The following is a 15,855-nucleotide window of genomic DNA, read 5'->3' on the forward strand; positions in this document are numbered from 1 at the left end:
CAGGGATCTCTGAGGTCTAGTAGGTTTGACCTATGGAACCAACTACTTTTAGCTATCCTTAGAATGAGGCTGTTTAAGGAATGAGGTTGCCATTGAGGGGAACCTGATAGTGCCTGGAGTTTTCATCCCAAGCGTGAGCCTTCCCTCTATCTCCTAACTCCGTGGTCAGCAAACTGCGGCTCTGGAGCCACTTGTGGCTCTTTGGCCCCTTGAATGTGGCTCTTCCACAAAATACCACGGCCTGGGTGAGTCTGTTTTGAAGAAGTGGCATTAGAAGAAGTTTAAGTTTAAAAAATTTGGCTCCCAAAAGAAATTTCAATCGTTGTACTGTTGATATTTGGCCCTATTGACTAATGAGTTTGCCGACCACTACCTAACTTAATAGGAATAAGGCAAAATGAAATCCACTACCTACTTGTGGAGTCCCTCATTACTGAAAGCTATGAGAAGCTGGGAGCTATTTCCTTTCCTTCTAAGGTTGTTTTGTTTTTTTCCTCCTCAGTTGAGGCCTGAGTTTATATCTCTGTATTGTGGAGATAGATAGTGAGTCATGTTCCCACTGCTTAAAATTTCTTACTGTGACCCAGGTCTCAGACCAATTCTACCTCCTCTCTAGTCTAGATGTCTAAACTGAAAATGAGGACAAGTCTGTACCTCTTAACATTTAGTCATAGTGGCTCAGAAATCACAAAAAAGAAACATGAATTACCATAAGGACCCATTTAAGGATGACCTAGGCTTTTGGACCTGTTTCATCTTGAGGCCCTATTCAACTCTATATCTGAAAGACTGTTGATCATATCTCGGTTTTCTCTTAGAGCTTTTTCAGAGCTTCTTTTAATTCCCCTCAGCTATCTTTAGAAATCTTCATTTGGAATTGAATAATAATATCTATTACCTTTTCAAAAACAGTATTGCTCTGGGCCCTCTGAACTGTATGGTGTTAAGTTGGTAGGATGAATTAAAACAGGTATGTTCAAAGCTGTAAAAAAGCTTCCATCAAGTCACAGTTCCCTTTTAACTGAACAAACTGCTCCCCACCAAACCTGAACTATTTAATCATTCTCTTAATTAAATTCGCTAATACGATTTACCTAAGAAGAAAAGGGATGAGAGTTGATGATACATCTATTAAGTCCAGAGTAGAATTTGTCCTTCCATTTCCTGTAAACTGAGAGTGATCTCGCTCAGTAATTTGGTTTTGTCTGGTAGCATGCATTATAATGAGAATTTACTTGCAAAATTATAATTTAATTTTTTTAATTCTCAGATTTCTGCACTGAGTGGCCAGCTGCACTAGACAGTGATGAAAAATGTGAGAAGCATTTTCCAATTGAAATTGACACAGCTGATTATGTTTCAGCAGGACCATCTATTCGAAACCCCAAAGCACGAGTAGTAACCTTAAGGGTAAGAGATGGTTAAAATTGATACATATTTATTATAGAAAATTTAAATAATATAATATTGTTTTGAAATATAAAATAAAATTACCTGTAATTCCACTACTTATAAATAACCACTATTGACTGTGAGAGCTCAATTTAGCATATGTGCAACCTTCCTTTTTGTATATTAATGGGATGATATGTATTTTTCATTTAGTAATATGAATTCAAAATTGCCCAAAGATATTAAAATTTATTTTATATTATATTTAACTAGAGGCCTGGTGCACGAAAATTCATGCACTTGGGGGTCCCTCAGCCCAGCCTGCACCCTCTTGCAGTCCGGGAGTCCTGCTCCAGGAGCAGGCCCTAAGCTGCAGTCTGTCCTTCCTCTGCAGGAGGCGACTTATTTCACTGTACCCACTGACTGCTGGGGCTCAGTGTGGTATCCTTCATGGTATCATGGAGTTCAAGGCATGACTTAAGCAACATTGTGAAGGTAATCAAATACTATAAAATATTATTTAGAGATACTCAAGTTTTTAAATTCAGGGAAAGATGGTACATATTTCTTGATATTTTAAAAGTAGTTCAGAATTAAAACTAACTTAATATTAGTATAGGACTTTACTTAAAAAGTGCTTTCTTTGCCCTAGTTGGTTTTGCTCAGTGAATAGAGTGTTGGAAAAATGTAGGCTCGATTCCCAGTAGGGGGCATGCAGGAGGCAGCTAATCAATGATTCTCTCTCATAATTGATGCGTCTATCTCTCCCTTTCCCTTCCTCTCTGAAATCAATAAAAATATATTCTTTAAAAAAGTGCTTTCTTTTATTTAATCTGACTTATTCCTAACAAAAATTCTGGATCCTTTCTGTTTTATAAATGAAGAAACAGGAAAATCAGATGAATTGTTTAAAGTTAGTTAGCCAATAAGTCGCAAATCTAAAAATCAAACACCAGTTCTTGTCTTTTGTGTAATACCAGAGTTCTTTAACTAACTGCACTATTCTTATAAATAGAAAAACTATCTTGCATACTTAGGCATTGGTCAATTAATATAGCTCTTTTAAATATGAGCATTTGAAGAAGCATACAAATGTAATAGCTACAGCCTCCTATATTAAAGGTCAACATTATTTTGGTTGTAATGTTAATAGTACAATATTGATTCTTTAAAGTATAGCAACTTGGAAAAAGAAAGGCCTAAAGATTCTTTTAAATTTTGGAAAAAAGAATAATGACAGATGCCACTCAACTTCAAAATCAGAGCATTATCCAGGTTAGACTCCAGTTTTGCAGTGCCTTTGAGTGCTAGCAGGTGGCGTGAGTGCATCACACAGCTGTGCCAGAAATGTTCATGAGTTTCTAGCAAAAACTCTATATAATTTTTGAACATTAAAATGTTAATGTAAACAAGTTTTAAAGCAGTTGTTACAATAATGACCAACATTGCTGCCATTTTTTGACTAATATGAAAAGCTTAAATTTTATAAATGCTACATTTTATTATTAAACATGATTTCATTGAAGAGAGTTTTAAAAGGGGAAAAAAATCTCTACATTCTCACTATCCTAATGTAAAAACCATTCATTTCTTTCTATAGTATCTATTCATATGTGCATATATTTTCATAAGTATCATAATGTAGGCCTATTTTATGGTTTTCTTAGAAATCTCCATTTTTTAATAATCAGCATAAAATTGCTTATTTTACCAATCAAGCTGATAACCAGGTTGTTGATACATATTCTTTCCAGGGGACTATGAAAATTCACATTGTCATCAACATATAACCATTCTATTGGATTGATATTTAATAATCAGTATTCTTTTAAGACTGCATTTGCATTTATTTGTTTTCTGTTTTCTCTAGTTTAAATAAACATTCACAGTGCTTATAAAAACATACTCTCTCCAGTTTTCACTTATGTATTCATTCAGCAAATATGTGTTGCATGCTTTTTAAGTGGTAGGCCATTGCCAAGAACAAGACAGACATCATTCTTACCCTCAAGAGTTTGCAGTCTAGTGGGAAAAATGGAAAAATAAATACACTTTTTTGCTGTGGTGTCCTGAGGGAAGTGTAGGGTTATGGAAGTTAGAGAAAAGAAATAGATGGAATTTTAAAATCTTATTTATTATTTAGCCTTTTTTCTTCTAAATACAGTTATGACTCTTTCTTATTCTTAGTGTTCTCCATGAAAAAATAATTTGTAGTTTACCCTATTTAACTGTATTCTAGTGTCTAACTTATTCTCCTTGATCAAGCCTGTTCATCTCTAGATAATACCTTCAGCCATGCCATAATTTTGCAAATTAATGGGTGTATTCATTTAATTTATCATTTCCCAAAATATGTTTTAAGGAAGACTAATTCCATGATCTATCCCTTAAAAAGTAGCATCTGAGGTCAAATAAATGTGGGAATCTACCTAATAAAAGAGTATCATGCTAATTGACTGTACTCAAGACACCCATCAGCCAAACAGGAGTAAGTATGTAAATTAAACCAACAAAGATGGTGGGTTAATTTGCATATCCAGGAGCTGAGTGGCTGGGGGCAGTGCTGGATGCCATGGCAACAGCACAGGCCTTCCACACCACCCCAGAGCTCTGGGCAGCATGGGAAGGCAGAAAGGTGGCTCCAGGCCAGAACAGGAAGGCGGTGCCGGCAATCAGGAGAAGGAAGGCTCTTTCTTGCATGAATCTTTGTGCATCTGGCCTCTAGTCATTACATAACAACCCTGCATTTTGAAATTTCAGAATGTTTATTAGCATATTACCTCTAAGAAATCCTGCTGTAGGGAATCCAATCTAACTCAACATTTCTTGAATGTATTCAATAGACAGTCTTTTTATAGAAATAATTCTTAGAAGCCTGTGGGGCTAGTATTGTTATTTTGAGAAATAATGAGCTATGTCATTTCAAATGTTTTGATCCTTTGCTCCCTTCATGAGAGATCTGTAATTTTTAAAATAAATGCTCCTAAACTAGTTGGAATGATAGGGGGTCTCATAATTGTATGATAGAAATTCTTCATGTTTTATCAATTTATTCCTATATTTCAACTTTACTAATGCTAATTCAGTTGAATTCTATTACCCTGTTTCCCCGAAAATAAGACAGTGTCTTATATTAATTTTTGCTCCCAAAGATGTGCTAGTGCTTATTTTCAGGGGATGTCTTATTTTTCCATGAAGAAGAATACGGTACACATTTATTGTTAAATGGAAATAAAGGAAATTTATTACCTGTATACGGTACGGTAGTACGGTAGCTGTCAACACAAACCAGACAAACTGTGAATCCTACAGTATCAAGAATTTACTCATTTATTCAATGACAATCATGTCACCATCTTCTGGAACATCATCATAACAATCCAATTCCTGAATTTCCTGGTGAATTTCTTGTGACTCCATTTCTTTCAGAATCAGTGGACCAAATCTCTCATGTTTAGCCTAGGGGGGCCTTATTTTTGGGGGGATGCCTTATATTTCATTCAGAAGGAAACCTGTAAGTAGGTCTTATTTTCGGAGGATGTCTTATTTTCGGGGAAACACTGTATTTAATGCTACTCATAAGCAACCTAATTTTATTTATTTAAGAGACATGCCATTGATTTTTTTCAAGAAAGGTACTAATGCCCAGAACTTTCAAAGACCATCAAACAGTTTGCTCCCCCTTTTTCTTCCATGAGTAAGATCAGGCTTCATAATGCATGCTGTTGCTAACGCATGTAGAAAGGAGTTTGAAAAGGGTTCCTTTTGCTCATTTTAATGTTAATTTAAATAATTTTAATACTGCTTTTTCATTAAACTGTAATAAGTATATGAAATAATCTTTTTCAAATAAATTTTTTCTTGTATTTTTAAGGTTAAACTTTCCAGTTTGAATTTAGATGATCATGCAAAGAAGAAACTTATTAAACTTGTAGGAGAGCGATACTGCAAGACCACAGATGTGCTTACCATCAAAACAGATAGGTAAAAGAAAGAAAAGTTCAGCCCATCCGCCCTGTGTTGCTTTATTGTTCTTCCATACCCTGGCAGTCCTTCTTAAAGAAATTACATTGAAAATAAGGATAGTCTTTTATATCAATTTATATTAGCTTTGTTAGGTCAAAAGAAGTTGTCTAGTCTATATTTTTAATGTCCTCACACTAGCCTGCTATTACTGTGTTATCTTTATATACATGGAGAGGCTTGCCTGGTGAGTTAAATTATTTGTTGTGATTTTTAACCTTGATTTTAATACATCCATGTATATAATACTCAGAGAAGAGGTTAAAGAAAACAAAAGTATAATTTGTTAGCAATTAATGCTTAAGAAGGTTTTTATAAAGTCAAAGTATATAAAAATCTCATAGTTCACAATTAAAATTATTAAATTAACTAGAAATTTAATTTATCAAGGTACTTGTGTAAATAGAAGAATTTAGTGCTATCATAGAATTCATTAAAATGAAATTTATCTTATATAAATGTATAAATTAAATCACTTGAAGAAAAGAAAGATTATTGTTATGATTTTATTAAATGGTAACTTTAATTCTAGAATTATACTTTGGCTGTTTATAAATTATGTCAAAATATAAAAGACCTGCTTTTAGAGAAAGTAATTGGGCAGCTATCTTCTCCCCCCTTCCTGTCAGCTTCAGAGCATTTGGAAGTGTCATTATCACTTAGGTCTTATATCCTGCTTGGGGGTGGGAAGTACCTGACACATATTGAGAGGGCAGCAGTGTGGAGGTGGAAGTAGTGAATTACATAGATTATTCTTATTCTGAGAACAATTTTTATAAAGCAGATAAGGAATATCTGAATGTAAGTTATTTTTTTATATATTGATATATTGATATATTTTGTGTGCTGAATTTTAAGATTTTTCACTTCCTCCCTCTCTCTCTTTTGAAGGTGCCCTTTAAAGAGGCAGAATTATGATTATGCAATGTATCTGCTAACAGTTTTATACCATGAGTCTTGGGTAAGTGATTGTGTGAATGTTTAGTCATTTTGTCTGTAAATTAGGTGATACTTTCAAAACTGTGTGGCAACTACTTAATTGTGTGTGTTTTTTAAAAATATATATATTTTTATTGAGTTCAGAGAGAAAGGAAGAGGGAGAAGATAGAAACATCAGTGATAAGAGAAAATCATTGATTGGCTGTCTCCTCCATGCCACCTCCTGGAGAGTGAGCCTGCAATCCAGGCATGTACCCTTGACTGGAATCAAACCCAGAACCCTTCAGTCCACAGGGATGAAGGAAGCTTTTTAAAACTACAGATGCTTGGCCCCTATAAAATCAAAATCTCTAGCAGTGAGGCTTGGGCTCGTTTCATTTTAGACTCCACAGTTGATTTTGATGTTGAGCTCTGATTGTGAATAAGTTTTCTAGTTTTTGAGTGTTGCTAATGAAGAAACTGATTAAAAGGTTGGTATATCTCTTTTAAGATTTTTTTTTAAAAAAAAACCACATATCTAGTATTAGAGCTGAGGGTGTGGATGGAAATATAATTGAGAGGTCTAGAAAATGGAGACAAACATGTGACAGAAAATATATTTTTGACTTGATGTGGTAGTCTATGGCAACTGTTCTAGATTCCTGAATGGGAAAACGATACAGTGAGGGCGACACTTCCCATGTGTCTTTGCCTTCAGACAAAATTTCCTTTTACTTCTCATGTTTAAGAGCCTACCACGTGCTCAAAGGCTTTTAGGAAAGTTTGTGTTCTTTCCCACCCCGGGGCTGAAGTCATGAACTATAGAGCATTATTATACTCTTTTCTTCCCTTAACTTCTCCCCTGATGCCTAGTCACTAGGTCTTCTCAATGTTAGCGTTTAAATATCTGTTAAACTATTTTCTCCTCTTCATCTCTACTGCTACTACCCCGGTATGGATCTTCATTTTTTACCCAAAAAACTGCAATAGCCTTATTGATTTTCCTGTCTCATCCATCTTCCATGTTGCTGTTAAAGTGATTGTTCTAAAAAACAAGTCTGTTGTGTCATATTTCTTTATAACATGCTTCAGTGATTCCCCTTTACCTAGGATTAAATGTAAACTCCTCAACCTGTCTGTTCACAGTCATTGCTACCTCATTATCAGCTACTCAGGATATGTGGGTTATATATCTTATACCTCAGCCATACAAGCATAATGTGTTCTTTCATAACTTTGCATATGCTGTTCTCTTTGCTTATACTCTTTTATTTTTTTCAAAATATCAGCCTTATAAATTCATATGAATCCTTTAATACATCTCAGATGTTACCTCTCAGTTGTTTCCTGTCCATCCTTTTCTACCCCTCCCTCCTTCAGTTACTTTTATGGTTATTGTCTGTGTGCATGTCTGCCTAACTCCATCAGACTTAGACATCAGTAAGGACAAGGACTGTACATTTTATTCATCTTCCTATTTCTAGCATCTAGTTCTGTCGGGCATAGCAACAATCAATAAAATTTTAAAAAACTGATTTCAATTGAATTGAACTTCTTGACATATTAAATAAAAATTTAGCTGTGGTAACTGAAATAATTAACAATAACTTTTTATTCATTATGCATATGTATCTATTTTTTAAAATTATTTTCAAATAATTTAGGGAATTTTTAATGGTCAAACTGTTTTCCCTCATATAGCACAATGTCTTTCTTGTAATCATGAGAAGTGGAATATTACTGTGATTCATGTTCTAGGCAAAGGGAATTGTAAATAGATGTTAGAAGGTGACAAATGTGTGTTTTTAGTGGAACAGATATTTCTTTGCTTTCTGTTAGAATACACTGACCAGGGCATGAATTAGCTATTATTATACAATATGTTGTTCTTTGTATTGAATTTATGCTTGCAAGGGAAAGAAAGAAATAGGTTCAAATTAAATTATTCTTTTGTTCTTTTTATATCCTTTTTACCATGTCTCTGTGTTCCCTGGAACATGTTGTTCTGCCACCAACAAGCAGTGTGATTTGGGGCACATTGTGTAGTTGCCCTGGGCTCCAGCTTCCTGCTCTGTAAAACAGATGGGATAACAGTATTACCTCATAGGATTGCTGGGAGAGTTCAAGGAGTTAATATATGAAAGGTGCTTAGAATAGCAAGTACTTTAATAGTTCTTCACATTCACCCCATGCCACTTTCCTTCTCGGGCCTGAATTCAGTTCCCTGAATGTACTGAGCTCTTCCGTCCTCTAGGCCTTTATTGACTTTTTCTTTCACTGGGATCATAATCTTCATCTCACTGGCCTCTACTCAACTCCAAGTCTCCTCCTAGACTGGCAGTTCCAGGCCAGCGCAGTGCCTGGCACAGTAGTTGTACAATCAGTATTTACCAAGTGAATTAAAGTGAAAGAATCGAGCTGGCTGTGGAAAAGAGAACAGGATCTGCAGAATGTATAGTGCTTCCTCTAGGGCAGTGGTCGGCAAACTCATTAGTCAACAAAGCCAAATATCAATGGTACAACGATTGAAATTTCTTTTGAGAGCCAAATTTTTTAAACTTAAACTATATAGGTAGTTTCTACATTGTTTTGCCAAGGTGTGTTAGAAAAGTTTCCCACTACATTGTTATTAACTTAATTAGGATGCATGGTATTTTGTGGAAGAGCCACACTCAAGGGGCCAAAGAGCCGCATGTGGCTCGCAAGCGGTTTGCTGACCACGGGTCTAGGGTGACTGTAGTCAAAGCAGGTTCTCTCACTATAGGAGGGAAGAAAAGAGAGACTATACGCTATATGGGTATGTATGTATGTGTATAACATCCACCGTTACAAATAAAATGGTGAAATTATAAATATTCAGTGGTTGAAGTATTAAAATAGGTATCAAATTCTGCCTGAATGATCAGCTAGAGCAGTGGTTCTCAACCTTCCTAATGCTGCGACCCTTTAATACAGTTCCTCATGTTGTGGTGACCTCCAACCATAAAATTATTATTATTATTATTTTTTAAATATATTTTATTGATTTTTTACAGAGAGGAAGGGAGAGAGATAGAGAGCTAGAAACATCAATGAGAGAGAAACATTGACCAGCTGCCTCTTGCACACCCGCAACCGGGGATGTGCCCGCAACCAACGTACATGCCCTTGACCGGAATCGAACCCGGGACCTTTCAGTCCGCAGACTGACGCTCCACCGCTGAGCCAAACCGGTTTCGGCCATAAAATTATTTTTGTTGCTACTTCATAACTGTAATTTTGCTACTGTTAATGAATCGAAATGTAAATATCTGTGCTTTCTAATGGTCTTAGGTGACCCACAGGTTGAGAACCGCTGCTGTAGAGCCTAAGACCATTGGAAAACAGATATTTATATTACTATTCATTAACAGTAGCAAAATTACAGTTATGAAGTAGCAACAAAAATAATTTTAGGTTGGGAATCACCACAACATGAGGAACTGCATTAAAGGGTCATGGCATTAGGAAGGTTGAGAACCACTGGGCTAGAGCTTACAGTGGTATTTTTATTGTCCCCCAGTATTTGACTATGCTATTGTTTACGCTTTAAAATTAATATACTTAAAAAAACAAACAAACAAAAAAAAAACCTCTTAAACAACTGCCCACTGTGAATCCTGGGATTATTTTAGAAGCTAAAATTTTGACTGAATTATTATACATCATAAATAAAATTTAATCATAGCAGTATTTTTACAATGGAGTTAGAAGTACATGCACTGTGTGTCACCATTACTGATTGGTTGCCTTGAGGTGGTAGAATTATAAGTTATTTCTTTCTGTTACTTTTCAGTAATTTCCATCTTTTCTGTGGAAGCTGTATATGGAACTGCAGCCTGCTGATAGTATATCTGAAATCAGTTCCAGATAATTATCCCTTTAGCATTAACCCCTGTTTTTAGAGGTCCTTACTGTAACAATGAATATTTGCTTAAAGACATTGACTTTAAAGAAAAATATGTGTGTTTTTTTAAAGGAAACTTCCAGAAGGGCCATTTAAAGTCACATAAATGTAAAAATCTTATTTCAAAATTATTAATTATGACATTTTGGAGATATCACTTATTTAGAACTAAAATTGAGCCATTTTAACTTTAATTTTTAAAAAATATATCTTATTGATTTTTCACAGAGATGAAGAGAGAGAAACATCTATGAGAGAGAATCATCGATCAGCTGCCTTTTGCATACCCCCTACTGGGGATGTGCCCACAACCAAGGAACATGCCCTGCCCGGAATCGAACCCAGGACCTTTCAGTCCGCAGGCCGACGCTCTATCCACTGAGCCAAACTGGTCCGGCTTAACTTGAATATTTTTAACTGAATGTGTCATGTTTCTAGAAATGTCTGCGCTCGCTCGCTCGCTCTCTCTCTCTTTCTCTCTCTCTCTCGTTAATCCTCACCCAAGGATATTTTTTTTCCATTGATTTTATTTTATTAATTTTTTTACTTGGTTGAATTTTGTATTTTAACAGTATCCAGTGAAATTATCCTTTAAAAGTAAAAGGAGAGCCCTTACCAGTTTGGCTCAGTGGATAGAGCATCAACCCTCTAACTGAAGGGTCCCAGGTTGGATTCTGGTCAAGGGTACATACTTTAGTTGCAGGCCAATCCCTGTGTGATGTGTCTCTCTTACATCTCTTTTTCTCTCGGTTTTTCCATTGAGTGGATGGAAGGGGAAGGGAGGGAGGTAGAGAGAAAGAAACATTGATGTCAGGAAGACACATCGATTAGTTGCCTCCCACACTCTCCCTGATCGGGATTGGGAATCAAACCTGCAACCAAAAGGTAAGTCTGCTTAACCAGGAATCAAATCCGAGATCTTTCCATGTAGAAGCTGGTGCTCTAACCATTTAGCCATGTTGGTCAGGGCTGTCTGCTATGTTTTAGTCTAAATCAGTTACATCTCATTGTTTCCCACATTTTGTCCTTTTCCTCTTTTCCCCAGTCTGTACCTTCTCCCAAGTGATGCACTCTATCTTGTATACACTGTCAAGTCCAAACTCTTATCATCAGGCCTCTCTCCTGAGCACCATGTTAGTTGAAATCCCCTGTTGTGAGCCATGGAAACTCACTCAAGCTGGCTTAAGCAGAAAAGATACAATTGCAAGGATCCCACAAAATCTCAGAAATGGGCCTGTTTTTATTCTGTGGGCTCTTGCTCTACAGACAGCTGCTTCTTTTTTTTTTTTTTTTTTTTTTTTTTTTTTTTTTTTTTTTTTTTTTTTTTTTTGTCTGAAGACTGATTTCCTCTCCTCCTCCAGTCTATATTGTCAGAAAGAGTGATCTTCACTATTTCACAATCTTATAGGACTAGTCATCCTGGGAAGAGGGAAGGCCGAGGTGAGGAAGAGGGGAGCAAAGGAATAAAACTAAAAACAAAACTAAGCTAAATTTAATTCTCTCTTTGGATTCAAACTCCAAAGGAAGGGCTCTGCTTCAGTCAGGCATTGTCCAATAACTGTGGCCAGATGGGCAAGATGATACTAAGACAACAGCTGTCAGGCAAATAATCTGCATGTAGGAAGTGCTAATTGATAGAGTGAATGAATGAATGAATGAATGAATGTGCTGATCTAGGTTAGGCTCTTGTGAGTCAAAATACCACAATAATGTTTTTGTGGTTATGACTTTTTATATAGTCCCTTTTTTAAAAAGAAAAATACTATATTATGGATAAAATGACAAAATCTGAAACTTCCTTCAAAATAATTCAGTGAAGCATGATAAGGAAACAGTGCTTTTTTTAATGCTTTTATAGAGAGAAGCATCTAAAACAAGATTGGCTATGAGTTGATTGTTGAAACTGGATGATAGGTGCATAAGGTTCACAGTGCTGTTGTCTTTACTTTTGTATTTGTTTGAAAATTTCTATAATAGAGTTTTTAATCACAAAAACAGAATTGTATTTAGTAAAAAGCCTCATAAATGATTAGCTTATTAATTTAATTAATTTTGTTCCAGTGACCACATTATCACATTTGAATAATGCGGTTTTTGTTTTAGCTAGCTCTGTTCTTTATTTCATCTGAAGGGTGATTTCAGCAGACACCCAGTTTGAACAAGCCAATAAATGTGCCTTTTACCTAAAACGTTTGGGTATGAATTAGTTTTTAGCTAAGTGCCTAGAGACGTTGAGCTTCTCCTAGTACTCCCCGGTATATAGTAGGCTCTCAGTGTTTTTTTGAAAGGGTGTCTCTTAGCAGTCACAAACCAAAAGGGAGCTTTGTCTATTGAGCTGTTTTCTTAATATTTATTTAAGAAATCTTGTTTTTTTGTTTTTTGCTATATACATTTCCATCATTTGAATTTTGCTGATTGTATCACCATAGTATAATTTTTGAGATAAATGAAGGAGGAGGGTACTTGTGATTGTTCCAGGCTCACCTAGCCACCTAAGTCTAAGGGAATCAATATTATGGCATTTCACATCTCTAACACACCTTGGCAAACCAATGTATTATAGAAACGTATATACCAAATGTCAGGAGGTTATAAATAAAATATTGGAAATTATTATTATTTTGGTTACCCCTTGTTTAAGCACCCGTTTAAATTTATTAAGAAAGTCTTGATAAATTAGGTGAAACAGTTTTTAAACCATAAGTATTCTTTTTTAACTTATTAATCTATTAATCTCCTATTGTCAACTTATTAATTACTTGATTAAAAATAAAATTCTCTGAACACCTTATAGCAGTCAAGAATGAGATAGAGGAACTATTTTACTTAATGCTTTATAAAATATATTTGACTTCTTAAATATGCTTCACTTGTAAATTACAATTATGAAGAAACCATGACATTGTCTTGAAATGTTTAAAGCATTTCTAAGGGTAGATAGACCTGTTAGAGCATTTTTACAAAGTGGTTGACATTTATTTCTTCCTCAAATATTATAGTTAAATTTAGGTGGGGCAAGATAATTTTTTTCAGTTTTTTTTTTATACACAAAATCAAAATTCGCTGTTAGAAATTATTTGCCATAGTTTTGTGTGGGCAGTGCACACCAAGAAAAATTTTACATTATTTCTGTTCCCTTCAGGCAAGCCTAAAGCCTCATTACCAGATAAGAAGGTGGCATAGAGTTGATTCTCAACCAGATTTTTGTATAACATAAGTTGAGACCTCATCCTCAGCCATAGATTCAGTGCAGAGAGGTGGGCAGACAGTATAGGGAGCTGTGAGTACAGATTCTCTATATTGACTAAAGAATTTGGTGATCAGAGGAGACAACCAGTTTTGGCTGTTTACCTCATTCTTGCTGCTTGGAGAATGAGGTAAACAGTTTAACATTTTAGGAGACCTGTCTGGCCGAAACTGGTTTGGTTCAGTGGATAGAGCGTCAGCCTGCTGACTGAAAGGTCCCGGTTTCGATTCCGGTCAGGGACATGTACCTTGGTTGCAGGCACATTCCCAGTAGAGGGTGTGCAAGAGGTAGCTGATTGACGTCTCTCATCGATGTTTCTAACTATCCCTCTCTTTTCCTCTCTGTAAAAAATCAATAAAATATATATTTTTTTAAAAAGAGACCTGTCTGCTCAGGCGGGGGTCTTTTTAAAGAAGAGTTTTCAGAAATAAACCTACCTCTCTTTTAATACTTTTAAATGTTAAAACTTTGGGGGTTAACACCTTAAAGTTGTAAGGATAATAAATGATTTTATAATAGCCTATAACTCAGAATCTTACCTGTTAATTTGTAAAAAATTAGGTTGGTATTCAGCACTTCTTTGAAGCAGAGCATATTACTTATTAGCTGCATTGCTTGCTTTTTCACAGAATGTTACATCTTCATTTAAATTATAAGATGAATTGTATTACCATGAAACCTACCAGTGTTCCCTCAATAGCATGGTAATAATTTTTGTAAGAAAAAACAACCAGTGGTAACAAAAATTATTTCCATTGTAGGAACAGAAAAGAAAGATAATACCAAAACAAAATTCCAGAATATATGAAGTCATTATGACTGAAAATCGTGTATTACACACGTACTTTATATTTTTAATTTTATTATAATAATTGGTCTTTCCTGTTATCCCCACAGGCATGTTACAAAGATAAATACAGTCTCCACTCTCATTATTTTTAACCACAGAAATGTAAACTCTTGATGTGTTAGTGTTTAGGGACTAGAAAGCTGGAAAAAAAAAAAAAAGAGGGGAGTTTTCTGTATCTTTTGGAAAACAGTATTATGTTATAAGTGGAATTAGAACTAGTGAGTTCTATGTGAAAACGGAGTGTCCACATAGCAGTGTGCAGTCCTGAAGCTGTTGGTGCAGGCGGAGAGTGGTGCTGGATAAAGGGGGAAATCAGATGTACGTACAGAGTATTCACATTTTGCCAACTTCTATTCCACTATAAACCCCAATCTTTTCTTTGGATAATATTTCTCAAAATTCAGAACTCATTCTTTTCTTTCAGAAAACTGAGGACTGGGAGAAAAATATCACTGAAGCAGACATGCAAGAGTATATATGGACAAATAGCTCCTCAGAAAAAAATATCCTGGAAACACTTCTTCAAATTAAAGCTGCAGAGAAAAACCTGGAAGTAACTAAAGAAGAGCTCCTTGGCACTAAAGAGATTGAAGATTACAAAAAGTGCGTTGTTAGTCTTAAGAACGAAGGGGACAGTGAATATACTCTTTCTCAATACAAAGAGTCAGTGAAGAGACTATTAAATTTAACATGAATTATGTAGAAAAACATGCTTGGTTTATTTTATGATTGATTTGTAATTATCTAATTTGATATAAAGTTGAAAATGTTAAAAAATATTGTTTTACTTCTGAGTTAAAAATTATTCCGCTCATGCTAATGCACAAAGGCAATGAATATTCACAAATTTTCTTATACTCTGGGGCAATTAGACTCATTAGATCTAGATTTCTTCTAGTTCTAACGTGTTTTGATTTTACTTCTATTATAATAACTTTAGAATTTAAATATATATAATAGATTTATTTTGTCACCTGCTACATTGTTTCCCTACACAGTAGCACTTACTGGATGCTTCTGAATTGTAACTGTGGTTATTTCAGAAATGAGGTCCAGGACCGGCCTCCACTGCAGGTCAGTGTTTTGTTTACATAACTGCTGTCCACCCAAAGCATTTTTGCAGATGTCAGTTCTGATTAGAAGCAGGTCCTTGGGAATATTTTCTAACCTCACAAGTTGGTTCCATCCCTCTATTTTGGGGTCACCTTATATTGATTCATTTCTGTTTAGCATCTTATTTTCTATTTCCTGGGCCTCATTTCTCTGAACCCAACTTGCAAATGGAGATTAACTGGTATTCGTGCTTGATTCCCCCAGTGAGAGCTTCCACAGCTCAGGAAAGAGATGAGGCTTAAGGAGTATAAGTGGAGTAAACGAAAGAGGGAGCACTGCCCTAAGAAGCATTCTCTTCCACTTAGCTGTCAACTCAGGATTTTTAAGTATATCTGGAGGTCATTTCTTAGCACCTCCAAAGTTATCCACAAGTGATCAATTTAAAAT

At 35.3% G+C, this 15,855-nt stretch overlaps 1 protein-coding gene across 5 annotated transcripts in view; it reads left to right on the plus strand.

Annotated features, from left to right (window-relative positions):
• MRPS35 (mitochondrial ribosomal protein S35) overlaps positions 1–15,855 on the plus strand; it is a 29,327-nt gene extending 13,472 nt beyond the window's left edge. For 2 of the 5 annotated variants that reach the window (XM_036454990.2, XM_036454992.2), the window contains 4 exons: positions 1,271–1,410; positions 5,267–5,376; positions 6,307–6,376; positions 14,780–15,855. In XM_036454990.2, the coding sequence (XP_036310883.1) occupies positions 1,271–1,410; positions 5,267–5,376; positions 6,307–6,376; positions 14,780–15,049 (590 nt within the window). In that variant the 3' untranslated portion in view covers positions 15,050–15,855. Of the gene's footprint in view, positions 1–1,270; positions 1,411–5,266; positions 5,377–6,044; positions 6,217–6,306; positions 6,377–14,779 lie in introns of all 5 variants that reach the window. The other 3 variants (XR_006742812.1, XM_036454994.2, XM_036454991.2) reach the window with 3 other exon arrangements.

Source organism: Pipistrellus kuhlii, unplaced genomic scaffold (genome assembly GCF_014108245.1).
Source record: "Pipistrellus kuhlii isolate mPipKuh1 unplaced genomic scaffold, mPipKuh1.p scaffold_m20_p_3, whole genome shotgun sequence".
NCBI classification, from domain to species: Eukaryota; Metazoa; Chordata; class Mammalia; order Chiroptera; family Vespertilionidae; genus Pipistrellus; species Pipistrellus kuhlii.